Source organism: Oncorhynchus gorbuscha, linkage group LG18, assembly GCF_021184085.1.
Source record: "Oncorhynchus gorbuscha isolate QuinsamMale2020 ecotype Even-year linkage group LG18, OgorEven_v1.0, whole genome shotgun sequence".
Classification (NCBI taxonomy): domain Eukaryota; kingdom Metazoa; phylum Chordata; class Actinopteri; order Salmoniformes; family Salmonidae; genus Oncorhynchus; species Oncorhynchus gorbuscha.
In genome coordinates this window covers 44,477,459-44,505,394 of record NC_060190.1, presented here as the reverse complement: position 1 = coordinate 44,505,394, position 27,936 = coordinate 44,477,459, and the positions used below count along the sequence as shown (strand labels likewise).

At 45.1% G+C, this 27,936-nt stretch overlaps 1 protein-coding gene and 1 long non-coding RNA gene across 6 annotated transcripts in view; one reads left to right on the top strand and one right to left on the bottom strand.

The window, feature by feature from the left end:
* The first annotated feature begins 23 nt into the window (after positions 1–23).
* On the top strand, positions 24–15,365 carry LOC124002423. The gene is made up of 3 exons (XR_006833021.1): positions 24–174; positions 13,437–13,538; positions 13,691–15,365. It is a non-coding gene; the product is annotated as an uncharacterized LOC124002423 (long non-coding RNA).
* Positions 15,366–16,804: 1,439 nt separating this feature from the next.
* Positions 16,805–27,936, bottom strand: part of LOC124002385 (leucine-rich repeat neuronal protein 1-like) — a 49,189-nt gene continuing 38,057 nt past the window's right edge. For all 5 annotated transcript variants that reach the window (XM_046309755.1, XM_046309756.1, XM_046309752.1 and 2 more), the window contains one exon: positions 16,805–19,991. In XM_046309755.1, coding sequence (XP_046165711.1) covers positions 17,572–19,710 — 2,139 coding nt within the window. In that variant the 5' untranslated portion in view covers positions 19,711–19,991 and the 3' untranslated portion in view covers positions 16,805–17,571. The remainder of the gene's footprint in view (positions 19,992–27,936) is intronic.

The window sequence follows — 27,936 nt, the reverse complement described above, 5'->3', positions numbered from 1 at the left end:
CTGATCTTCAGTTCTCAAGAAATGAAACTAGATTTCCTGTAAGTGGGATGTGGTTATGGGAATTAGGCTCAATAAATACACCTACACACATTGTGGACATTTTATCAAGGAGCTGCCATAAAGTAGTGGGGAGCCATCCACCGAAGGCAACCAATCTGAAACTCCATAAAGAAAGTAAGTTACTGGGCCCTATCTTCAGCTGGTTAGTAAATTTGCAATTTCGTAATGTAAAAACTGCACACTGTAATGATGAGCGGCTTGACTCATAACCCGGGGTGGGATGGTTGAATGGGATGGTTGAATAAATAAAAAAATAATATCTTTAAAAAATCCAGAAATGCATGCGTTCTTGTGGAATGTATATATCAGTAGGCTACATTGAGTTTTCTTTCATTATTTTATGTGCTGGCATTTGTGCATAAACCTAAGCTTTAACTGTACGTGTGCCAATTAATTTTAGCCTACACGCCAAATGCTTTTGGGAATGGTCACAAAAAGTTAACGTCGATCCACAGAGGCAAAAAAGACAATGGTGTAGGTCAAATCAATAAGAGAAAAGCTGCAAAATGGAGAGTTGAAAATAAAGAGAAAATAGGGCCAGAAAAGTAATTTTTGGGAAAGATTTGATGTTATGATTGTGAGGAGCTACACAAATTCGACAGTCATACGATGGGGACTTTAAATAGGCCTATGGCACGTCAATGGAACTGCAGCCTACTACGAACAGTCATTCAGATGTAAAACAGCCGTTTGATTGACTAAAATATCACCTATAATATTTTTGGGGAGCTAGCACAGTGAATCTGGGCCGATTTCGGCTGAAAGTCGGGGCACTCGGCTGAGAGTCATACTCGGCTGATGTCATGTGGCCCTAGTCTGGGCCGCCTTTGGCAGTATTACTTATGGCAAGGATGCGGGGATTAAGATCGGGCCGATTCCAGTGTCAGTTTTCTGGCCCAAATGTATTACTTGAGGCTCGGGCAGATTGGGGCTACTCTCTGGCAGATGATTACACGGGCTGCTTTATATAATGAACATTCCATTATTTATTTATTTTCTCTATATTTTCCTCATTGTTTGTTTCTGTGATCAAAAATATACAATTAACATTTAAATGAAATTCTATAAGGGTCATGTGTAGTAATTTAGTATTTTGATACTTTGTGGAAGGCAATTGATAAGCATTAATAACTTTGTGGCTGGAACTTCCCGAGTGGTGCAATGGTCTAAGACACTGCATTGCAGTGCAAACTGCGTTTCTACAGATGCTGGTTCGAGACCCGTGTCATTCCGGCCGCGACCAGGAGACCTGTGAGGCGAAGCACAATTTGCCCAGAGTCGTCAGAGTTAGGGGAGGGTTTGGCCGGCCAGGATTGTCCTTGTCCTATCACTCTGTAGCGACTTCTGTGGCGTGCTAGGCGCATGCGCCCTGACACGTCACCAGGTGTATGAGGTTTCCTTTGACACAATTTTATTTTTTTGTGGATGGGTTTACTTTGTATGTATAAAATGTATAATAGTCATATTTAAAATGACTTAATCGGTTAATTTTGTATACATTTATTTAAATTAGCATCGGGTCGCTTCTGGGGGGATTCTGGTAAGATGCTGGCAAAGTCGGCTGAATTCCGGAAGACTGAAACTGGGCCTATTCTGGGCAGTCATTTATTTTGATTCCGGACTGAGTCCGACACCTGATTGCAGGCCGATTCAATCATTTCTGGGCCGCTTTGGGGCCGATTCCTCATTGCTGGCTGGAAATGTACTTTTTCTTTCATGGCTAACTGCCAGGAAGTTTAAAAATACAGGGTGAGTGAGCAGGGAGGTTATATTCATGAGCTCGTCTTGACTGACAGTTCTTTGAAACGCCTATGTCAAGAAACTTGGATGCAGTGAGCAGTGTTGCAGTAAAATCATCTCAAGCAAATGTGGTTATACACAAAACAACTCAAAACACTGAAATTGCATCAATGATGTCCTTTTATTTATATAGATCTCCCAGTTGGCATGTCTTTTGTGATGCAGTTCACGGCAGCACTAACGGAGAGTTTTGAATGACCCTTCCCATATGTTTGTTCCATGCTGGCTGAAGACCTAGCTAGCCAGTAACTTGCTAACACCAGACACAGATGAAAGGGGAAGTAGTATCTTTGCCATAGATGAATAGTGTCAACTTTTAATGATATTTGCTGACCCTACAGTCAAATTCTGGCACCAGTAGAGTAGCTATTTAGCTATATAAACCACGGCCCTCTGCAAACACGCCTTCTCCGATTTTGGTTACAGTGCAATAATTATTTAAATTAGGTAAGAGAATGCTATGTTACCATTGGTGTATTTAAATGAGCGTAATGTCACTATCCCCTTAATAATCATACATTTACATTTACATTTACATTTAAGTCATTTAGCAGACGCTCTTATCCAGAGCGACTTACAAATTGGTGCATTCACCTTATGACATCCAGTGGAACAACCACTTTACAATAGTGCATCTAAATATTTTAAGGGGGAGGGGTGAGAAGGATTACTTTATCCTATCCTAGGTATTCCTTAAAGAGGTGGGGTTTCAGGTGTCTCCGGAAGGTGGTGATTGACTCCGCTGTCCTGGCGTCGTGAGGGAGTTTGTTCCACCATTGGGGAGCCAGAGCAGCGAACAGTTTTGACTGAGCTGAGCGGGAACTGTACTTCCTCAGTGGTAGGGAGGCGAGCAGGCCAGAGGTGGATGAACGCAGTGCCCTTATTTGGGTGTAGGGCCTGATCAGAGCCTGGAGGTACTGAGGTGCCGTTCCCCTCACAGCTCCGTAGGCAAGCACCATGGTCTTGTAGCGGATGCGAGCTTCAACTGGAAGCCAGTGGAGAGAGCGGAGGAGCGGGGTGACGGTTTGACATACATTTATGATCAAACTTTATTAACGTAGAAGCAACAGTCATTTTTCATACTTTGGTCATCGTACTTTGACCTGGTTTCATCTAAAATATTACGGAAGTCCAGAGAGGACATAGTAATAAAAATAATATTCCCTCGTTATCTCAAGATCACAACGTATTTATCTCATCATCACGACGTAACAAAAGTTGTTTTGTCGAGATCACGAGATAAACTCTATAAATAGGCGTGGGCATACCGATGATAGATTGACAGTATGGCTGAGGCAGCAGCGCATATGTTTTTATTGATCCCTTCGCTAAGGGATGGTACATTTCAAGTCATAACATCATGTTTTTATTTGTGTTTGGAGCTCATTATCAGTTTATAAGTTAGAATGTTAGCAAGCTAAATGTCCCTTACCTTGAGCTAAGAGCTCTTGGAGCATTTTAGCCTCGTGGGGCATTTTAGCCCTGAACGATGCCTGACAGTTATTATTTAGGCCTAAATTATTTAGGCTTGCCGTCGCAAATTATGGGGTATTGTGTGTAGATCAGTGACACAAAATCCAAATGTAATACATTTTAAATTCAACACAACAAAATGTGGAAAAAGCAAAGGGGTGTGATTGAATATTTTCTGAAGGAACTGTAATGACAGAGGAGAAGCTGCATGTAGGCCATATCTAATTATAGACAAGTTGACTAACAAATAGTCTACCAAAATGCCGGAAATTCTAAGCAGAAACATTAAAAAATATATTTTTTCAGTCCTGCCCCCCCTGGAAAAACATCACTCTGCCATCTCTTACTGTAGCATACAGTGCAATTTCTATATTAGCGGGTTAGGGTCAGGTGCAGGTCTCATATTTTCACTTTATCACATATAGCCACATATTGTGAAGCGTGATTCATCACTCCAGAGAACGCGTTTCCACTGCTCCAGAGTCCAATGCCAGCGAGTGTTATACCACTCCAGCTGACGCTTGGCATTGTGCATGGTGATCTTAGGTTTGTGTGTGCGGCTGCTCGGCCATGGAAACCCATTTCATGAAGCCGTTATTGTACTGACGTTGCTTCCAGAGGCAGTTTGGAACTCGATAGTTTTGTGACGTGACTTTCATTAATCTGATGACTGTTATTTATTGAATCAACTAACTATGTTTAATTGTTGCTTTATTCAATTGATCAAGTAACAATGAACTCATTAGGATTTGGGGCACCGCGGAATAAGTTGTTTAAAGAGTTACCATCTCCCGAAATCTAAAGGTCTTTACCTACCACATGAATAAAACAGACAACTTATTAATCATTACCTCTTATCATATCATCATTCTGAACGCCTGGGACTTAACACCTCCGTCTGCAACTGGATCCTGGACTTCCTGACGGGCCGCCCCCAGGTGGTAAGGGTAGTTAACAACACACCCGCCACGCTGATTTTCAACACAGAGGCCCCTCAGGGGTGCGTGCTCAGTTCCCTCCTGTACTCCCTGTTCACTCATGACTGCATGGACAGGCACAACTACAACACCATTATTACATTTGCCGATGAGACAACACCCCGATAACAATGAGACAGCCTATAGGAAGGAGGTCAGAAACCTGGCCGTGTGGTGCCAGGACAACGATCTCTCCCTCAACGTGATCAAGACAAAGGAGATGATTGTGGACTACAGGAAAAAGAGAACCGAGCACACCCCCATTCTCATCGACGGGGCTGCAGAGGAGCAGGTTTAGAGCTTCAAGTTCCTTGGTGTCCACATCACCAACAAACTAACATGGTCCAAGCACACCAAGACAGTCGTGAAGCGGGCACGTCAAAACCTATTCCCCATCAGGAGCCTGTGTCATGCAGGTGAATGAGGACCCAAAAGCGACTTGGCGAAAACAGAGTATTTAATCCAGAATAAACTTTACAAAACAAAAAGCATAATGCTACACGTAAAGACGAGAACAGACTGGAGACTTGATCGAGAACTGCAGGTTGCCTCGGGAAGGCACTTGAACCTAGCAGACTCAGACACCTGCTCACCACGCAGCATCTGAGGGAAACACGACACGACAGGGCAAAACATAGACACAGCACGGTGAATTATAGATGAAGATCCGACAGGGCAGGTACGGGAAACAAGGAGAGAAATAGGGACTCTAATCAGGGAAAAGGATCGGGAACAGGTGTGGGAAGACTAAATGATGATTAGGGGAATAGGAACAGCTGGGAGCAGGAACGGAACGATAGAGAGAAGAGAGAGCGAGAGAGTGAGAGAGGGAGGGGGAGAGAGAGGGCTAGAAAGAGGGAAAGAACCTAATAAGACCAGCAGAGGGAAACGAATAGAATGGGAAGCACAGGGACAAGACATGATAATAAATGACAAAACATGACAGTACCCCCACTCACCGAGCGCCTCCTGGCGCACTCGAGGAGGAATCCTGGCGGCAACGGAGGAAATCATCAATGAGTGAACGGTCCAGCACGTCCCGAGACGGAACCCAACTCCTCTCCTCAGGACCGTAACCCTCCCAATCCACTAAGTATTGGTGACCCCGTCCCCGAGAACGCATGTCCATGATCTTATGTACCTTGTAAATAGGTGCGCTCTCGACAAGGACGGGAGGGGGGAGGGAAGACGAACGGGGTGCGAAGAAAGGGCTTAACACAGGAGACATGGAAGACAGGATGGACGCGACGAAGATGTCGCGGAAGAAGCAGTCGCACAGCGACAGGATTGACGACCTGGGAGACACGGAACGGACCAATGAACCGCGGAGTCAACTTACGAGAAGCTGTCGTAAGAGGAAGGTTGCGAGTGGAAAGCCACACTCTCTGGCCGCAACAATACCTAGGACTCTTAATCCTGCGTTTATTGGCGGCTCTCACAGTCTGTGGCCTGTAGCGGCAAAGTGCAGACCTCACCCTCCTCCAGGTGCGCTCACAACGTTGGACAAACGCTTGAGCGGAGGGAACGCTGGACTCGGCAAGCTGGGAAGAGAATAGAGGAGGCTGGTAACCCAGACTACTCTGAAACGGAGATAACCCGGTAGCAGACGAAGGAAGCGAGTTGTGAGCGTATTCTGCCCAGGGGAGCTGTTCTGCCCAAGACGCAGGGTTTCTGAAAGAAAGGCTGCGTAGTATGCGACCAATCGTCTGATTGGCCCTCTCTGCTTGACCGTTAGACTGGGGATGAAACCCGGAAGAGAGACTGACGGACGCACCAATCAAACGACAGAACTCCCTCCAAAACTGTGACGTGAATTGCGGGCCTCTGTCTGAAACGGCGTCTAACGGGAGGCCATGAATTCTGAACACATTCTCGATAATGATTTGTGCCGTCTCCTTAGCGGAAGGAAGTTTAGCGAGGGGAATGAAATGTGCCGCCTTAGAGAACCTATCGACAACCGTAAGAATCACAGTCTTCCCCGCAGACAAAGGCAGACCGGTAATGAAGTCTAGGGCGATGTGAGACCATGGTCGAGAAGGAATGGGGAGCGGTCTGAGACGACCGGCAGGAGGAGAGTTACCCGACTTAGTCTGCGCGCAGTCCGAACAAGCAGCCACGAAACGGCGCGTGTCACACTCCTGAGTCGGCCACCAAAATCGCTGGCGAATAGACGCAAGAGTGCCTCGAACACCGGGATGACCAGCTAACTTGGCAGAGTGAGCCCACTGAAGAACAGCCAGACGAGTGGAAACAGGAACGAAAAGGAGGTTACTAGGACAAGCGCGGCGACGCAGTGTGCGTGAGTGCTTGCTTAACCTGTCTTTCAATTCCCCAGACTGTCAACCCGACAACACGCCCATAAGGAAGAATCCCCTCGGGATCAGTAGAAGCCACAGAAGAACTAAACAGACGGGATAAGGCATCAGGCTTGGTGTTCTTGCTACCCGGACGGTAAGAAATCACAAACTCGAAACGAGCGAAAAACAACGCCCAACGAGCTTGACGGGCATTAAGTCGTTTGGCAGAACGGATGTACTCAAGGTTCTTATGGTCTGTCCAAACGACAAAAGGAACGGTCGCCCCCTCCAACCACTGTCGCCATTCGCCTAGGGCTAAGCGGATGGCGAGCAGTTCACGGTTACCCACATCATAGTTGCGCTCAGATGGCGACAGGCGATGAGAAAAATAAGCGCAAGGATGAACCTTATCGTCAGACTGGAAGCGCTGGGATAGAATGGCTCCCACGCCTACCTCTGAAGCGTCAACCTCGACAATGAATTGTCTAGTGACGTCAGGAGTAACGAGGATAGGAGCGGACGTAAAACGTTCTTTTAGAAGATCAAAAGCTCCCTGGGCGGAACCGGACCACTTAAAACACGTCTTGACAGAAGTAAGAGCTGTGAGAGGGGCAGCAACTTGACCGAAATTACGAATGAAACGCCGATAGAAATTAGCGAAACCTAAAAAACGCTGCAACTCGACACGTGACCTTGGAACGGGCCAATCACTGACAGCTTGGACCTTAGCGGAATCCATCTGAATGCCTTCAGCGGAAATAACGGAACCGAGAAAAGTAACGGAGGAGACATGAAAAGAGCACTTCTCAGCCTTTACGTAGAGACAATTCTCTAAAAGGCGCTGTAGAACACGTCGAACGTGCTGAACATGAATCTCGAGTGACGGTGAAAAAATCAGGATATCGTCAAGATAGACAAAAACAAAGATGTTCAGCATGTCTCTCAGAACATCATTAACTAATGCCTGAAAAACAGCTGGCGCATTGGCGAGACCAAACGGCAGAACCCGGTACTCAAAATGCCCTAACGGAGTGTTAAACGCTCCGTTTTCCACTCGTCCCCCTCTCTGATGCGCACGAGATGGTAAGCGTTACGAAGGTCCAACTTAGTAAAGCACCTGGCTCCCTGCAGAATCTCGAAGGCTGATGACATAAGGGGAAGCGGATAACGATTCTTAACCGTTATGTCATTCAGCCCTCGATAATCCACGCAGGGGCGCAGAGTACCGTCCTTCTTCTTAACAAAAAAGAACCCCGCCCCGGCCGGAGAGGAAGAAGGCACTATGGTACCGGCGTCAAGAGACACAGATAAATAATCCTCGAGAGCCTTACGTTCGGGAGCCGACAGAGAGTATAGTCTACCCCGAGGAGGAGTGGTCCCCGGAAGGAGATCAATACTACAATCATACGACCGGTGAGGAGGAAGGGAGTTGGCTCGGGACCGACTGAAGACCGTGCGCAGATCATGATATTCCTCCGGCACTCCTGTCAAATCGCCAGGTTCCTCCTGAGAAGTGGGGACAGAAGAAATGGGAGGGATGGCAGACATTAAGCACTTCACATGACAAGATACGTTCCAGGATAGGATAGAATTACAAGACCAATTAATAGAAGGATTATGACATACTAGCCAGGGATGACCCAAAACAACAGGTGTGAAAGGTGAACGAAAAATCAAAAAAGAAATAGTCTCACTGTGGTTACCAGATACTGTGAGAGTTAAAGGTAGTGTCTCAAATCTGATACTGGGAAGATGACTACCATCTAAGGCAAACATGGGCGTAGGCTTGTCTAACTGTCTGAAAGGAATGTTATGTTTCCGAACCCATGCTTCGTCCATGAAACAACCCTCAGCCCCAGAGTCAATCAAGGCACTGCATGTAGCACCCGAACCGGTCCAGCGTAGATGGACCGACATAGTAGTACAAGATCTAGATGAAGAGACCTGAGTAGTAGCGCTCACCAGTAGCCCTCCGCTTACTGATGGGCTCTGGCCTCTTACTGGACATGAATTAACAAAATGTCCATCAAATCCGCAATAGAGGCACAGGCGGTTGGTGATCCTCCGTTCCCTCTCCTTAGTCGAGATGCGAATCCCTCCCAGCTGCATGGGCTCAGTCTCAGAGCCAGAGGAGGGAGATGGTTGCGATGCGGAGCAGGGAAACACCGTTGATGCGAGCTCTCTTCCACGAGCCTGGTGACGAAGATCTACCCGTCGTTCTATGCGGATGGCGAGAGCAATCAAAGAGTCCACACTGGAAGGAACCTCCCGAGAGAGAATCTCATCTTTGACCACTGTGTGGAGTCCCTCCAGAAAACGAGCGAGCAGCGCCGGCTCGTTCCAGTCACTAGAGGCAGCAAGAGTACGAAACTCTATAGAGTAATCCGTTATGGATCGATCACCTTGGCATAGGGAAGCCAGGACCCTAGAAGCCTCCCCACCAAAAACTGAACGGTCAAAAACCCGAATCATCTCCTCTTTAAAGTTCTGGTAATTGTTAGAACAATCAGCCCTTGCCTCCCAGATAGCTGTGCCCCACTCTCGGGCCCGGCCAGTAAGGAGTGAAATGACGTAAGCAACCCGAGCTCTCTCTCTAGAGTATGTGTTGGGTTGAGAGAGAACACAATCTCACACTGGGTGAGAAAGGAGCGGCACTCAGTGGGCTGCCCGGAGTAGCAAGGTGGGTTATTAACCCTAGGTTCTGGAGGCTCGGCAGGCCAGGAAGTAACAGGTGGCACGAGACGAAGACTCTGGAACTGTCCAGAGAGGTCGGAAACCTGAGCGGCCAGGCTCTCCACGGCATGGCGAGCAGCAGACAATTCCTGCTCGTGTCTGCCGAGCATGGCTCCTTGGATCTCGACGGCAGTGTTACGAGCGTCTGTAGTCGCTGGGTCCATTCCTAGGTCGGATCCTTCTGTCATGCAGGTGAATGAGGACCCAAAAGCGACTTGGCGAAAACAGAGTATTTAATCCAGAATAAACTTTACAAAACAAAAAGCATAATACTACACGTAAAGACGAGAACAGACTGGAGACTTGATCGAGAACTGCAGGTTGCCTCGGGAAGGCACTTGAACCTAGCAGACTCAGACACCTGCTCACCACGCAGCATCTGAGGGAAACACGACACGACAGGGCAAAACATAGACACAGCACGGTGAATTATAGATGAGGATCCGACAGGGCAGGTACGGGAAACAAGGAGAGAAATAGGGACTCTAATCAGGGAAAAGGATCGGGAACAGGTGTGGGAAGACTAAATGATGATTAGGGGAATAGGAACAGCTGGGAGCAGGAACGGAACGATAGAGAGAAGAGAGAGCGAGAGAGTGAGAGAGGGAGGGGGAGAGAGAGGGCTAGAAAGAGGGAAAGAACCTAATAAGACCAGCAGAGGGAAACGAATAGAATGGGAAGCACAGGGACAAGACATGATAATAAATGACAAAACATGACAGCCTGAAAAAAATTGGCAAGGGTCCTCAGATCTTCAAAAGGTTCTACAGCTGCACCATCGAGAGCATCCTGACTGGTTGCATCACTTCCTACTATGGTAACTGCTCAGCCTCCGACCACAAGGCACTACAGAGGGTAGTGCAAACGACCCAGTACATCACTGGGGACAAGCTTCCTGCCATCCAGGCCCTCTATACCAGGCGGTGTCAGAGGAAGGTCCTAAAAATTGTCAAAGACTCCAGCCACCCTAGTCATAGACTTTTCTCTCTGCTACCGTACGGCAAGCGGTACCGGAGCGCCAAGTCTAGGTCCATGAGGCTTCTAAACAGCTTCTACCCCCAAGCCATAAGACTCCTGAACATCTAGTCAAATGGCTACCCACACTATTTACATTGCCCCCCTCCCCTCTCCACACCACTGCCACTCTCTGTTGTCATCTATACATATTCACTTTAATAACTCTACCAACATGTACATACTACCTCAACTCACCGGTGCCCCCGCACATTGACTCTGTACCGGCACCACTGTGTATATATTGTTATTTTTTATTGCTGCTCTTTAATTACTTTTATCTCTTATTCTTATCCGTATTTTATTTAAACTGCACTGTTGGTTAGGGGCTCATAAGTAAGCCTTTCACTGTGAGGTCTACCTGTTGTATTCGGCACGTGACTAATAAAATGTGATTTGATTTGATTTGTATACTCCTTGCATCTGCAAACCCCCCAGCCTTACTCCTGATCCAGTACTACACAAATTGGTTTAATTATTTATTTACTAGTTAACTAAAAAATAACACAGAATAAACACACACTTAATACGTGAGAAAAAGGTCCCTAGCGGACTAACAACAACATGACTGCTTGTTTACCAAAACAGGAAGGAGTAGAGAGAGAGACAGAGGCACACACGTTAATACATGTAGGAACTACTCTCACCGTAATAATTTACTTTGCACATGAACCACCACCCGTTTGGAGTAAGAAATCATGAACGTATTTACGTGTGAATGCCTTAGTTTGTCTTCTATCTCTATCGAAACCAAGCATGCTTGTTTGAAAGGGGTTTGGTTGGGTCTCCTGTGGGTGTACGTCTCTGATTGTCCACAAGAGGTCACAATGTCCTTCTTCTTAGTTGTCTGGTCTTCAGTGGGGTCTTTCCTCAGAACTTCTTCTTAGCCATACCCGTGATGGTCTGAGAGGGGATTTTCTCCTTTCTCCACCTTGTGTGGATAATCAGAGTTTGAACCACATATGCACAACTTGACAGATAAAGGGGATATACTTTTCAAGTTACATTATTTCTGTTATACCATTTTAATGACATCACAAAATAGACATTAGTTTTCCATAGACCATCTCTCATCATTCCCCACATTCTTCTGTTAGAAATACTGTTACGGTATTCACTTTTTGGATATTAGAGTTTTGGGCGGCAAAAGTTTCTGGGGACGAAGGACATTCCTTTAGCCAATACTGGATGGTAAATTTAAGACCGGACGTGAGCTGTCTCTTCTGTGGATGAGAGAGGGTCTGGTTATTGTCAACCATTGCCAAGCTGATCTAAACCATTGGATCCTCACAAGACAGTCATGAGAGTAGTGAGTGTTGCAACTGAGGGACAGACGATTTTTACTTCAGCACTCACCAGTCCCGTTTTGTGAGCTTGTGTGGCCTACCACTTCCCGGCAGAGCCGTTGTTGCTCCTAGACATTTCCACTTCACAATAAGAGCACTTACAGTTGACAGCGGCGCTCTTGAAGAGCAGAAATTTTACGAACTGACTTGTTGGAAAAGTGGCATCCTATGACGGTGCCACGTTGAACGTCACGGAGCGCTTCAGTAAGGCCATTCTACTGCCAATGTTTTTCTATCAAGAATGCATGGCTGTGTGCTCGTTTTATACACCTGTCAGCAGCGTGTGTGGCTGAAATAGCCGAATCTACTTATTTAAAAGGGTGTCCACATACTTTTGTATGTATAGTGTACATCATCAATGACGTCCGAAACTGAGATCCCACGGATTACGTCGCGGTTCTGGGGCTTTTTTTCAATTCCAAGCTGCTTTCATACACCAAGCTCTACTGGGCACCGTACTTACAAATATAATTTGGATTTTATACATGTATTGTAGTTTCACCTGACTGGTATTTTAGCAGGTAGAGTATGGAACTATGGAACAATCAGGGATGTGAGGGTGTGAGGTTGAATCCTTTTAAAAGCATGCTATTATGAAAATAGATTTTATGTGAAACCACACTTTCTGCGCTATTGTTCAAATCAGTTGTTTTATTTAGTATAGTATATGTGTCTATCTTAAGCATCCTAAATAATGCCAGAGATTCCATTTTGAAAAATAGTCAACTTGAAGGTAAAAAACGGGAAGCATGATGTAAGATGCAAATGACTCCAACGACTTACCGCTACGAAATAGAGTTTTGATGAAAACAATGGAGGAAAAAAAGTATATTTGATAATTCCACTAAAGCGCATTGTGAACAGATAATGAAGCCTTGTGTTATGAACCGTTTTTCAGCACAATTTGGGTGAACGCTCCAAAGCATTCAGAACGCCTCGGTTTCCCATCACTAATGATCACCATTCACATGAGCGTGCCACCCGCCTTCAGGCCATGAATGAGGCATGCAATGACATCAACCCAGACCAGTGTCAGGCTTGCAACGCTAAACGTTTTTTCCCCAGGTGCATGAACAATGAAGGCATGCTTGATGCAAACTAGTACCTGCTAACTAGTTTCTTTCATTCATTTATTTTGTTTCATTTAATTTGTTACATTTGATTACTGTACAACTATGTTGTACTTGTAATTATATCAGAAAAATTTAATACATTTGTTGCATCAATGATTGTGGAAGATGTCATCAATGATCACACCTTTGATCACACATGGGATAGAAATGATGGACATTTTCATGGGTAGTACAAGTGTATAGCCTAATGTGAAAACAGTGTAATGTACTGTAATTTACTGTACTGTAGCATATCACTTTCAGCACTTCAAAGGACAATTTAGAAACAAGTATCTTGCATTGTTTGCTATTGGATTAACTGGTTGTTGAAACAACTAAATTGAGAAGATATCATGATGTTGTATTTTGGTGATTAAACCAATTTTTTCATATTTCACAGCAAAGTCATATTTTCGATCAATGGTTGTGTGGCCAAACAAAATGAATGCACACGGAAAGGTTTTGAATGTGTTACCAGTTTTGTATTTATAGTTTTGGAGATTCACCACATTGTGAAAATAGAACCAAAGCGATTGAATAGAAAATACAAAAATTACTGTGCTGTTTGGATACATACTGTTGTTCAGATACTTTTATTGAATGTCTGATTTAACTACTGTACAGGTAATTCACTCATTGTGGAGTGAGAAGAGCTATCTACATCTACCAGGCAGCAAGTCTTCCATCGCCTCCACCAAGCAGCTATCTTCAAACTTGAAAAGAAAGGTAGATCATGGTATCATGGTAGCAATGAAAATCTAATTCAGTGTGTGTGTGCATGCATGAGTGCGCATGTGTGTGTGAGAGAGGCCATATTTGTAGCCTCATAGAAGAGAGTACAGAATGTAATGTTTCTAAATGTGTTATTTCTTTCTTAGGGAAATGAAGCGTACTAATTCAAGAGGTATAGAAGAGATTTATTTCAGTGGAGAGCATAAGAATATCACCACACTGAAAAATGAGGTGATCCTTAATACAAATGGGTACATTTATAATCCCATTTCACTATACCCAGAAGAACCTGAGTTTCACATATCCAAAGTGGCCCATGTCACAAAAATCTAAAATCGAGGACATCTTGGATTCAAATGGATTTAGGGGCGGGGATAGGAGTCTCCTGTGGTGGAGCCTAGCCATCGAGGATGATGATATCAGAGCTGCAGAAGACCGTTACCTGGAGAATATCTTCCCAGACAGAACACCAGGGCAGAGAGAGGCACAGAAAAGATAGGTTCCTTCCTGAATCAGTTCACCACCTCACCTGCCTTTAAGCAGGCATCGCGTTATGGGAACTTCAGGTTCACTCTCAGTCTGTCTGATCTCCTGAAGATGTACAGAGAGCAGATATGTGGTGGAGAAAAGCCTGTCCTGAAAGTGTATAGAACCACTGTCTACAAACAGGAGATAATGTACTCTGTGATTGTTCACTCTCCAAGTGTGGATGAGTTTGAGGAGTACCCATTTCTTGGTGATGGCAGTGATGATGCTGTCTGTGGTTACAAGGAAAACGATGTAGAGGGGGAAGGAAAAGGACACATTGTCTGGCGAGCACAAGCCATGTCAGAAGCACAAAAAGTTGGGTTAACCATAAACAAAATGGACAAAATAGTAGAAACAGATGATAATGTTTACAAGAAATGGTACATGTGGGACCATGTGACCCTGGCGCTCCACCTGCCAGAAGGCCTGCTCCTAAATGTTGATAGAGAGAATCTGATCAAAAACCTCACTGCTTGTGATGCTGATAACCCGTTTCTTGGGGATCATCGCATGTCCCTCTTAGATGCTGAGACAAAAGTTCAGAACTTAAACAACTCTGGAACTGATGAACAAAATCAGTCAGGCAGGTTACATTAAATGTTTAAGGATAACAATTAACAAACCATAAAAACATTATATTATGGTATACCATTAACCATTTTCCCTTTTTTCCAATTTTTTTTGCACTCAAATTAACTGTTTAGGGGGGAAATATTTGTCTCATTCAATATTTGTCCCACAATTTAAAACACTTATGCCATATTTGTAAAAGCACCAGATGTCAGGGATTTATATCACCCTATGTCGTGTGACGATTTAAATCATTTAAGCATCTATGCAGTTCTTATGAAGAAAGGCTGAATGCCTTATAAAGCTTTTTTAACTCGTTATTTTTGTGGGACCAAAATGATGTTGTGTTACGTATTTTTAGGTTACTGTGTCATATTGGGGTCATTTATGGTCACTAATAGATTTAGTGTGATGGGACTGCAGTGGCAGTATTTACCACTCATTCCCACTTTCCTCTATACTTTTCTGCATGATGTATGTATATTACAGCTTTTTGTTGACACTTTGAGTCTCTGTATTGCTACACAACGATGAGTATCATGTAAATATTTTCTCCAATCTAATTGAACACAAAAAGGATGTTTTAAATGAGAAGGTAGGGCTTATCAAATGAAATGCAAGATTTGAACTGTTCTATTAACTGTTGTTTGTGTGCAAAGGTACACATCAAATCCACACTGTTTGCCTTCTTTGGGAATAAATCATGTAAATGTCATCACAATATTTTCCTGTCATATGTTTCCCTCTTCTGTGCGGAAAAGTTTTATTACACCATGCTGTGACAAAAACAAACAGAAAACATAATGTATGAGTAGAGCAGAGTTATCAACAGACTCATACCCTCCCAGATGGAACCATCCCCAAAAATAATATGTAAGAACTTTATATCTGCGGTTATATATATCATTTGTATTTATTGAATAATCTTCATCTATTGTTTTCCTGAAAAATCACTCCTAGTCAAGTATTACATTTTTAGGGATTTCTGCGGTCTTAAAACATCCCCAGTCGCACATTAGTTCTCATGGTCAATTCTTAGTGCCCACTAGAACTGTCTTGTAACACCCACTAGAGGGCAGCACAGACTCAGAAGTCTATTTGATACGTGGTATTAAAAATATTATCAAGACCTGCACTGGGCTCCTTCATTTCGATCAGAGCAGTATTGGCTATTCTTACACCGTCAAGTCATATCCCCTCGCTTAACACATTGTCTTCTCATCTACTGCTTGTATGAAACTCACAGAGCAATAAGACACCTATAAACAGACAGAAGGGGATTGATGGTGTGCAACTAGTGCATAGTACACAGGACACAGGCCTACATCAACAACCCACCACATCTACAACCCCCTGCTACCCTCAATCTGGTCATATCCATCTTCAGACCCTTCCTCAATTCCCCCTCACATCCTCTCTACAGGTGTTCTACTATTCTCTCTGAGATCTCCCCTGGCATATTTATAGCTGTTTCTCTGCATGTTCATAATGTGGGCGTTGTGAGAGGAGTGATTTAGTCAGAGGAAACTGGAGGGAACAGTACAAACACCATCTGTGGTCACATATTAAGAGTCAAGGTGGCTTGTTGTATGATATTACCCCAGTTCCGTCACTAGTGAAACACTGATTGATGATGTGTAATGTGGTAATATAGTGGAATAACATTTTTATTCTCTCTCACTCTGATATAGTGTGCACACATGCACTCACTCACTCACTCACTCACTCACTCACTCACTCACTCACTCACTCACTCACTCACTCACTCACTCACTCACTCACTCACTCACTCACTCACTCACTCACTCACTCACTCACTCACTCACTCACTCACTCAGAGGTAGAGCAGAGTAGACAGGGAGGGGGTGGGTAAGCAGACAGGATCTGTGCTCTCTGTATGGCTGATTAGACTCAGGGGAGCGGACTCTGCTGCACAGTGTGAGTCTGAGCCGTGAGCTCCATGCTAAGATACTGCTTATATTCTGCTGAAGCACATTAGAAGTGGAGTGGAACCGTGTCCTCACGGAAGAATAACCAGAGCCAAGTGATCAGAGGTCAAACAGAGGTATAGTAACAGGTCATGGGCTGCGCAATATAATTTCTACTGAGAAATTACTAAAACAGTTGAAATAAATATGCAACAACTGATTGAGAGATATTTATATTAAAAAAACAAAAATGTTATTTATTTAAACTTCTTCCTCATATACAACATTTTGCATGTTAAAATCACAACAAATGTAAGTGTTCAGCAACAGACTTGAGCAAATAAGAAATAAATAATTGAAGAGTAAATAAAAAAAGCTACTACTGTACCTAGTTATGTTATCAAACATTCACATTTCTAGTTTTACAGCACATTTATCAGCAAACTAATTACAAAAAAATAGTTTAAAATGATAGTTGATTCAACATTACCGTACAATCGCTAGAGTTATTCAGTAGACAGTATACGAAGTCTAATCCCCTCAGTCAGCTTTTAATTGAAGTCCATACAAACTCATTTACATTTCAGTGCACAACAGATGACCTGATTTACAAAAGGAGAGAATAAGCACTGCAATCCCTAAAATTGCCAGGGGAATCTTTACCTAGACTAATAGTACCTGTTGCTGCATCAGCAACAAGACAAAAAGCTGTGCTATCAAAAAGGCATCACAGAAATAAAATGCAGCAACTAAGACAATCTGGAAGCTAGACACAGCTGCCATCTTGGAATAGTCCAAACGATAAAAGAGAAAAAGAGAGAGTCAAACAAAGGCGATACGCTATACTAATAAAAATCCTGTCCTTTATCACTCTGCCATGTGTTAGCAAAGCAGAAAAATACAAAAACAAATGTTTTATGACTTTTATATGACTTTTGCACCAAAATGGCAAAAGTGTGTCTGTGTGTGCTGGTGGAGGGGTGGCCTGGGCCAGGCCTGCTTCACCACATGTAGTAGCTGCGTGTGGTGTCCACGGGGGAGGGCTTGCTATCTGTACCGCCCTCCTTGTCCTTCTCACTGTCTGCCTCCCATAGGTTGATGAGGGGCGGGTAGAGCTCATTGAGGGGGATGGAGGAGGTCTTCTGCATGTACTTCTTCAGGGAGTGGTGGTAGTTCTTCCTCTTCCAGCGCCGGGCCACATACACCCCCACAGTAGCCAGGCTGAGGAAGGCCAGCATGGTGGCCATGACGGCGAACAGGGCGGCACTAGGTCTCTGGTCCAACACGTCCAGGGTGAAGGTGACGCTGCGCGTGGTCACGTTGACGCACGACTTGTGGGTCTGCAGGTGAATGTTGGAAACAGTGAGGCACACCTCGTACTCGGTGGCCGGCTGCAGGTGGGTCAGGTTGTACTCGTGCACGTCGACGGGCACGCGTGCAGTGTAGGTGATGTGGGGGTTGTCAATCTTCATGGTGGCCGATGCCCACTTCAGGTTGGAGGTCATGACGTTGGAGTTGATCTTCCAGGAGACCAGAATGGAGTGGGACTCGGTCTGCTTGACGTAGATCTTCATCACCTCGGCGCTGTCCAGCAGGGTGCCATTGACGCGGATGGTGGTGACGCGTGTGTCGGCGCCCTCTGTGTTCTGGGCTATGCAGGTGTAGCGACCGGAGTCCTTCACCTGGACGTGGGACAGTCGCAGGGTGCCCTCACTGCTCAGGTGGTACCGCTCCGACACCGTGTCCACTGTTATCTTGCTCCCCATAGGAGACACCCAGTATATCTCTGGCTCGGGCTCAGCAATAGCCCTGCAGTCCAGGCTGACACTCATGCCCAGCTCAAGGCTCAGGTGGCTGGGGAAGGTGTCCTGGGAGATGAAGGGCAGGCACTGCTCTGGGGAGTCCGGCAGCTTCACCTCTCTGACCCGCTGGCCCCGGAGCTCGGGCGGCGAGGTACACAGCATAGCCAGGGGCTCCATGAAGCGCACGCTGGTCCTGTTGGAGCTCATCCACTGGATGACACAGTCGCAGCGTAGTGGGTTGCTGTGCAGGCTGATCTCGCGGAGGTTGGGCAGCGCCTCAACGGTGTGCTGGTAGACAGAGTTGAGGGCATTGTTGTTTAGCATCAGGCTCTCCAGGGATGACACGTCCCTGAAGGCCATCCGGTGCACGTAGGACAACTTGGGGTTGTTAGTGGCCTCCAGCTTGGTTAGCTCAGGCAGGTTGTCCAGGGCGTAACAGTCGATGGATACCAGGTCAGCCATGTTGTTGATACCAAGCTCCTTCAGACGCAGCATGTTCCTGAAGTCTCCCTCATGGATCTTGTGCACTGGGTTCTTGTTCAGGTCCAGGAATTTCAGGTTGGGCACTTTCTGCAGGGCCAGCTGGGGCACCCGGACCAGCTTGTTGTCGTAGAAGGATAGGCTCTCCAGGTTATCCAGGCCCACCAGAGCATTCCCAGGAATGTCAGTGAGGTCCATGCAGGCCAGGACCAGGCTCCTCAGGCTCCCCAGTGGCTTGAAGTTCATGTCCAGGATGCCAATGACAGGGTTCTCTCCGATCATCAGGATCTCCAGGTTGGGCGTTGCCTCGAACCAGCGGTTGTCGATAACTCGGAGCCTGTTGGAGTTGAGGTGGAGGCGCAGCAGGCTATGCAGACCGGAGAAAGCCCCGGGGGCGATGGTGCTGATCTGGTTGTGGTTGATGTAGAGCTCCTGTAGGTTGCTGAGGTCCTGCAGGCAGTGGTCAGGCAGCTGGCTAATCTGGTTCTCCTCCAGGTGAAGGGTGGTAAGCTGGTTCATGTTGGCCAGGCCCACAGCCTCCATTGTGCTGAAGTTGTTCTGGGACAGGTCCAGCTCTGTCAGGTTGAACAGGGCCTCTAGCTCCCCGCTGGTGTGGGCGATGGAGTTGCTCTGGAGCAGCAGCACCTGGGTGTCAGAAGACAGGTTGGAGGGGATGTGTGTCAGCCGCAGGTCGTTGCAGTCCACCGTGGCCGCCTCCCTGTAGGTGGACTGGGGGGTGAACCAGGGGCGCACCTCACACACACACAGCCGCGGGCACTCCCCGCCCTGCACCAGGGGCAACAGCAGCCCCACACACAGCCATGCCAGCGGGGGCCAGAGGAGGGGGCTTGGAGCCATGTTGTCTGCTCTCTGTCTGGTCACACTGAACTTAGAGGAGAGGCAGGGTTCCTGAGGACAGCCTGGAGGATAGGTGTGGGGTCATGGGCATCAGTGTCCTCCCTGCCTGTAGTGTTTTTTTTCAAGAGCTGCAGTCCATCCACAGTTAGTGTGAGTGTGCGAGCAGTCCGCAATGATTGCAAGTGTGTGTGCGTTTCAGAAGGGGGCCAGGGGATGTTCAGGGTTGTCCTCTTCCTCCACTCACGTGTTTTTCTCTCTTCTCACAATTCTGCTGAATAAGTCTGCAACACACAAAAACCAAGAGAGGTATTAGAAGTCTGCAACAATGGTGAATGTTCCATTATCATCCCAGAAACAGATGGTGATTTAGATAAAGAATAGATATAGAGGGAGACTGCGAGATAGAGGAAGGCGGTGAGGGATTGAGAGTTCCCGGTGAGAGATAAAAGCCATAAAACATATCAGACAGTGAGTTGCATTTCATTAAACACAGCTGATATTGATAAGGCTTCCCAGCTAGCACATAACATTCTGAGAACCTCTTACATCTTGGCGAGAGACTGGTTGTCCTATGGTTATTTTGCATACAATCTTCCCACAACTTTCTGAGAATGGTACAAGATAGTTGCTTGGCTTTGGAACATCCTTAGCCCATTTAGGGACTTTTCAAAAAACGTTATTTTCTTGGTATTTCATTACTTTAACAGAATGATTCTTAAAAGTTCAAACATGGTTACATTTAAAATATATGTAGGTATGTAGGTTATGTTCCAGGAATGGTTTGACATTGGGAATGTTCTCAAATAGTTCAGAGACCATTAAGAAACAATGTTCTTCTGTGGGAACTGTATTATTTCAGCATAACATTTCCTCATGGGTCTATTCAGTCATGTTCTCAAATTGGACGTGAAGAAAACATTCCATAAAACCACAAGAAAACTTCAGTTATGTTCAGAGAATGTAATTTAAAAACATATACCATTCTCAGCATCAACAAAACTATTTCTATTATCTTGTTAAAGATGCACCATGCAAACATATAAATAACGCACATAGAACAGATTTGACTGTTAAACAGTCATCACTAGCTGGCCTCCGCCCAGTCCTCTGAACCTTACACTGAACCCAAATGCGCGAGTGCGTCTCTTGCATAAATTGATTTTGTCCCCCTACAACAAACGCGATCACAACACGCAGGTTAAAATATCAAAACAAACTCTGAACCAATTACATTCATTTGGGAACAGGTCGAAAAGCATTAAACATTTATGGTAATTCCGCTAGTTAGCTTGCACTTGCTAGCTAATTTGTCCTATTTAGCCAGCTTGCTGTTGCTAGCTAATTTGTCCTGGTATATAAACATTGAGTTGTTATTTTACCTGAAATGCACAAGGTCCTCTACTCAGACAATTAATCCACACATAAAATGGTCAACTGAATCGTTTCTACTCATTTCTCCTCCTCCCAGGCTTTTTCATCTTTGAACTTATATGGTGATTGGCATCTAAACAGTCATAGTATTATTACACCAACCGGCAACACAGTTCGTCTTTCAATCACCCACGTGGGTATTACCAATGAGGAGGCGGCACGTGGGTACCTGCTTCTATAAACCAATGAGGAGATGGGAGAGGCAGGACTTGCAGCGCGATCTGCGTCAGAAATAGAAAGGAGTTCTATTTTAGCACTTGGCAACGCAGGCGCTCGTTGACACCCGCGAGCAGTGTGGGTACAATAATTGAATAACATAGATTTCTACATTTATTTTGCAACACTCGCGCACGCGACGCGAGTGGTGTGGTCAGCCTATTAGACTGCTGCCCTATGTACATAGTCATTGAACACTATGTGTATACTGTATTCATGTTATATAACTACTGCTGTACACACCTTTTCTATTCACATACTGTCTATACATACCATTCGCATACAGTACATATATACACTCAGTGGCCAGTTAATTAGATACATCCATCTAGTACTGCGTCGGACACCCCTTTGCTTCCAGAAAATCCTGAATTATTCGGGGCTTGGAAACGTTGCTCAATTGGTATCAAGGAACCCAACGTGTGCCAGGAAAACCTTCCCCACAACATTACACCACCGCCACCAGCCTGTACCGTTGACACCAGGCAGGATGGGGCCATGGACTCTTAAGCCAAATCCTGACTCTGCCTGCAGCATTACGAAACAGGAACCGGAATTCGTCCGACCAGGCTTTGTTTTTCCACTCCTCAATTGTCCCGAATTGGTGATCATGTGCCCACCGGATCCACTTCTTGTTTTTAGCTGATAGAACCCCTTGTGGTCGTCTGCTATAATAACCCATCCTTTACAAGGACCGACGAGCTGTGCGTTCCGAGATGCCGTTCTGCACACCACTGTTATACAAAGCCGTTATTTGCCTGTTTGCGGCCCGTCTGTTAGCTTGCATGATTTTTGCCGATCTCCTTCGACCTCTCATCAACTAAATGTTTTCACCCACAGGACTGCCGCTGACTGGATGTTTTTTGTTTGTCAAACCATTTTCGGTAAGCCCTACAGCCTACTGTGCGTGAAAAGCCCCGGAGAACCGGCCAATTCTGAGGTACTGGAAATAGCGTGCCTGGCAGGCACCAACGATCATTCCACGCTCAAAGTCGCTTAGGTCACTTGTTTTGCCCAATCTAACATTCAATTGAACAGTAACGGAATGCCTCAATCAAGTCTCCTGTATAAATGCACCTGCACTGTGATAGTCTCAGAGGTCCGTTAAAAGCGCAGAGAGCATCATGAAGAACGAGGAACACACCAGGCAGGTCCGAGATACTGTTGTGAAGAAGTTTAAAGCCGGATTTGGATACAAAAAGATTTCCCAAGCTTTAAACATCCCAAGGAGCACTGTGCAAGCGATAATATTGAAATGGAAGGAGTATCAGACCACTGCAAATCTACCAAGACCTGGCCGTCCCTCTAAACTTTCAGCTCATACAAGGAGAAGACTGATCAGAGATGCAGCCAAGAGGCCCATGATCACTCTGGATGAACTGCAGAGATCTACAGCTGAGGTGGGAGACTCTGTCCATAGGACAACAATCAGTTGTATATTGCACAAATCTGGCCTTTATGGAAGAGTGGCAAGAAGAAAGCCATTTCTTAAAGATATCCATAAAAAGTGTTGTTTAAAGTTTGCCACAAGCCACCTGGGAGACACACCAAACATGTGGAAGAAGGTGCTCTGGTCAGATGAAACCAAAATTGAACTTTTTGGCAACAATTCAAAACATTATGTTTGGCGTAAAAGCAACACAACTCATCACCCTGAACCCACCATCCCCACTGTCAAACATGGTGGTGGCAGCATCATGGTTTGGGCCTGCTTTTCTTCAGCAGGGACAGGGAAGATGGTTAAAATTGATGGGAAGATGGATGGAGCCAAATACAGGACCATTCTGGAAGAAAACCTGATGGAGTCTGCAAAAGACCTGAGACTGGGACGGAGATTTGTCTTCCAACAAGACAATGATCCAAAACATAAAGCAAAATCTACAATGGAATGGTTCAAAAATAAACATATCCAGGTGTTAGAATGGCCAAGTCAAAGTCCAGACCTGAATCCAATCGAGAATCTGTGGAAAGAACTGAAAACTGCTGTTCACAAATGCTCTCCATCCAACCTCACTGAGCTCGAGCTGTGTAGCAAGGAGGAATGGGAAAAATGTCAGTCTCTCGATGTGCAAAACTGATAGAGACATAGCCCAAGCGACTTACAGCTGTAATCGCAGCAAAAGGTGGTGCTACAAAGTATTAACTTAAGGGGGCTGAATAATTTTGCACGCCCAATTTTTCAGTTTTTGATTTGTTAAAAAGGTTTGAAATATCCAATAAATGTCGTTCCACTTTATGATTGTGTCTCACTTGTTGTTGATTCTTCACAAAAAAATACAGTTTTATATCTTTATGTTTGAAGCCTGAAATGTGGCAAAAAGTCGCAAAGTTCAAGGGTGCCGAATACTTTCGCAAGACACTGTATATTCCGGACTCTGGTCTGGAAGGTAACTTCCTGAAATTCTATCCATTTTGCCATGGGGTGTTGTACTGGGTATTTAAAGGGTAACTGCACCTGCTGATTTGGCCTCATTTTTTGGCTTGCTTCTCAAGAAATGCTGGCGGCCATGACAGAAGCCAAATGTGAGTTGGCTTGGGGGTGTGGTTTGATGTCTGTGTTTCTTGGGGGTGTGTCCTTGCCATCACCAAGACACACCTATCTGTCAGACCTTTCCGGCAGCTGTTTCCCTCTACTCAATCATAACAAACAAACCTCCTGCAGGTTGCGTTGAATAACTACAGGCAGCTGTATGGTGAGATGACGGAGGAAGCTTTGAATAGGTCAGTAGCCTACAGAGTAATATGAACATAATTCAATTGCTGAGTTGATGTAGATATTCTAAACTAAGTGTTTTGCTAACTTTCAAATGTAGCAACAGGTCCGTGTTGAATAAACAACCACTTACATCATACCATAGAAGCAATGTTCTGCTAATATAACAATGCACACCTTTCACCTTTCATTGTCATGCCCAAGCCGATACAGATACAGTGCCAGTCAACATTTTGTCTGGTGGTAAATGGGGCTACCTTGGCAAACATGTCAGAGTGGTCATACCTTCCAATGTTGTTTTCCGTATACAACAGGAGTTCCCCGATCCTGGTGCAGAATACACAGAGTTTCTCCCTCCCCATATTGACTGATACCTGATCCTGGTGCAGAATACACAGAGTTTCTCCCTCCCCATATTGACTGATACCTGATCCTGGTGCAGAATACACAGAGTTTCTCCCTCCCCATATTGACTGATACCTGATCCTGGTGCAGAATACACAGAGTTTCTCCCTCCCCATATTGACTGATACCTGATCCTGGTGCAGAATACACAGAGTTTCTCCCTCCCCATATTGACTGATACCTGATCCTGGTGCAGAATACACAGAGTTTCTCCCTCCCCATATTGACTGATACCTGATCCTGGTGCAGAATACACAGAGTTTCTCCCTCCCCATATTGACTGATACCTGATCCTGGTGCAGAATACACAGAGTTTCTCCCTCCCCATATTGACTGATACCTGATCCTGGTGCAGAATACATAGAGTTTCTCCCTCCCCATATTGACTGATACCTGATCCTGGTGCAGAATACACAGGGTTTCTCCCTCCCCATATTGACTGATACCTGATCCTGGTGCAGAATACACAGAGTTTCTCCCTCCCCATATTGACTGATACCTGATCCTGGTGCAGAATACACAGAGTTTCTCCCTCCCCATATTGACTGATACCTGATCCTGGTGCAGAATACACAGAGTTTCTCCCTCCCCATATTGACTGATACCTGATCCTGGTGCAGAATACACAGAGTTTCTCCCTCCCCATATTGACTGATACCTGATCCTGGTGCAGAATACACAGGGTTTCTCCCTCCCCATATTGACTGATACCTGATCCTGGTGCAGAATACACAGAGTTTCTCCCTCCCCATATTGACTGATACCTGATCCTGGTGCAGAATACACAGAGTTTCTCCCTCCCCATATTGACTGATACCTGATCCTGGTGCAGAATACACAGAGTTTCTCCCTCCCCATATTGACTGATACCTGATCCTGGTGCAGAATACACAGAGTTTCTCCCTCCCCATATTGACTGATACCTGATCCTGGTGCAGAATACACAGAGTTTCTCCCTCCCCATATTGACTGATACCTGATCCTGGTGCAGAATACACAGAGTTTCTCCCTCCCCATATTGACTGATACCTGATCCTGGTGCAGAATACACAGAGTTTCTCCCTCCCCATATTGACTGATACCTGATCCTGGTGCAGAATACACAGAGTTTCTCCCTCCCCATATTGACTGATACCTGATCCTGGTGCAGAATACACAGAGTTTCTCCCTCCCCATATTGACTGATACCTGATCCTGGTGCAGAATACACAGGGTTTCTCCCTCCCCATATTGACTGATACCTGATCCTGGTGCAGAATACACAGAGTTTCTCCCTCCCCATATTGACTGATACCTGATCCTGGTGCAGAATACACAGAGTTTCTCCCTCCCCATATTGACTGATACCTGATCCTGGTGCAGAATACACAGGGTTTCTCCCTCCCCATATTGACTGATACCTGATCCTGGTGCAGAATACACAGAGTTTCTCCCTCCCCATCTTGACTGATACCATTCAATAATTTAAAAAAGACAATACAAGTAAAAGTTGTGACAAGTAAAACATTTATGCCGAGTGCCAGGTCCCTCGCCATTCAGAGCCATCAGTATCAAGCCCGTCTGTCAGCGTGGACTTCCTCAAATCATCGTGCAAGTCTCCACATGCTGGCTCCATATGTGTTTCTGTGAACACATACACATATAGTCGCTGTCATAATACCGATGGCAGTTAGGAGAGGTAATATCTGACATACAAACAGGTCATACTGTATGTTGAAGTTTGAACAGCTCAGATAAAAGTCAACACCACCTCATAAGATGGCCTGCTGCAGTTGTCCAGTTTGCAGCCGAACATGCATCATAGAGAAGACCAGCAAGAGAGCCCTCATCAGCATCATTCAGACATGCCCTCTCTGTGAGCAGCACTATGAATGGAGTAATCACTTTCAGTCACACACTGTGGATGTGTTGAGCGCCAGGTCTCTCTCCATTCAGAGAAGCCAGTACCAAGACCCTGTTCTACTACCAATGGCAGTTAGTATATTTTTGTTTGTCAGATATCACCTATGCTAACTGCCATTGGTAGTAGAACAGGGTCTTGGTACTGGCGTCTCTGAATGGAGAGAGACCTGGCGCTCAACACATCCACAGTGTGTGACTGAAAGTGATACAATACAGCAGAAATGTCCAGTATTTGTAACACACTTTTCATTCCATGTGTCGATGATTAACTCTGCCTATTTCTACAGATGGAGAGGACTGTATATGTTTTTGCAGATGCCAGTCCTGGTTGTTTGATGGGGAGACCATAATTGGGTAGGTTTTATCTAAATAACAGCATGAATAACAAATGAATATCTGCTAAATAGGCTACTGGCAGCGCAACATTTCAGTGAAACTGAGAGTAATAGATTTAGTTTGCTGCTGACAAAGTGAAAATAAACAGTCACACCGGTATGTTAGAATACATTTATGAGTCAAATACATGCAGACCAGGTTTTGTGCAGACCTGGTTTCAAATACTATTTGAAATCATTTTGAATACTTTAGCTGTGTTTGATTGACCTTGCCTGTTTCAATGGGAACAATAGACAAGTCCCAAAAGTAAAAATCCCACCCAAACAGCAGATGTTTAAAATATTTGAAAGATTTCAAATAGTATTTGAGCCCACGTCTGGTTCTATGTTTGGACTGAAATGCCTGATATTCTGTATAGTTTCTCAGGGGAGGGTTAGGCTGGAGATATCACCCAGCCTACACAGCACCAGCCTGCAGACTTCTTGGGGACTCATTTGACATGGCTAACAGGGTAGAATACATCTGTGAAATTATTCTTGTTGCTGTGCTTTTGTGCAGAGGTTAGTTTCTGTCTTTTAATGAGCTTTTACTCAGCCCAAAACAGGTGAAAAAAAGCCAACACTGAGTTTAAGTTAATCAGTCCGAATGTCAATCAACCTGTTAGGGGCAGGTTACCTCTGATGAACAAAAGCTAGAAATAATGAAGGTGAGTCAGAGATTTCAGTAAAGTACTTCATCATATTGGTGTCCTCCTAATTCTCCTCCTTTTTATACCAAATAAGGAGCATACTACATTCATTAACTGTGACATGTACTAGACCGGCTGATCTAACAGCTGGGTGAGTGAAGGGTGTTATAAATCATACTGCACATCCAACAATAAGCCTATAAAATCTGAGTTCACATTGTATTGAATTTGTATTAAATACACATTGTGTGCATATGGCTCACTTTTTCCATTTATTCCACCTTTATTTAACCAGGTAGGCTAGTTGAGAACAAGTTCTCATTTGCAACTGCGACCTGGCCAAGATAAAGCATAGCAGTGTGAACAGACAACACAGAGTTACACATGGAGTAAACAATTAACAAGTCAATAACACAGTAGAAAAAAGGGGAGTCTATATACATTGTGTGCAAAAGGCATGAGGAGGTAGGCGAATAATTACAATTTTGCAGATTAACACTGGAGTGATAAATGATCAGATGGTCATGTACAGGTA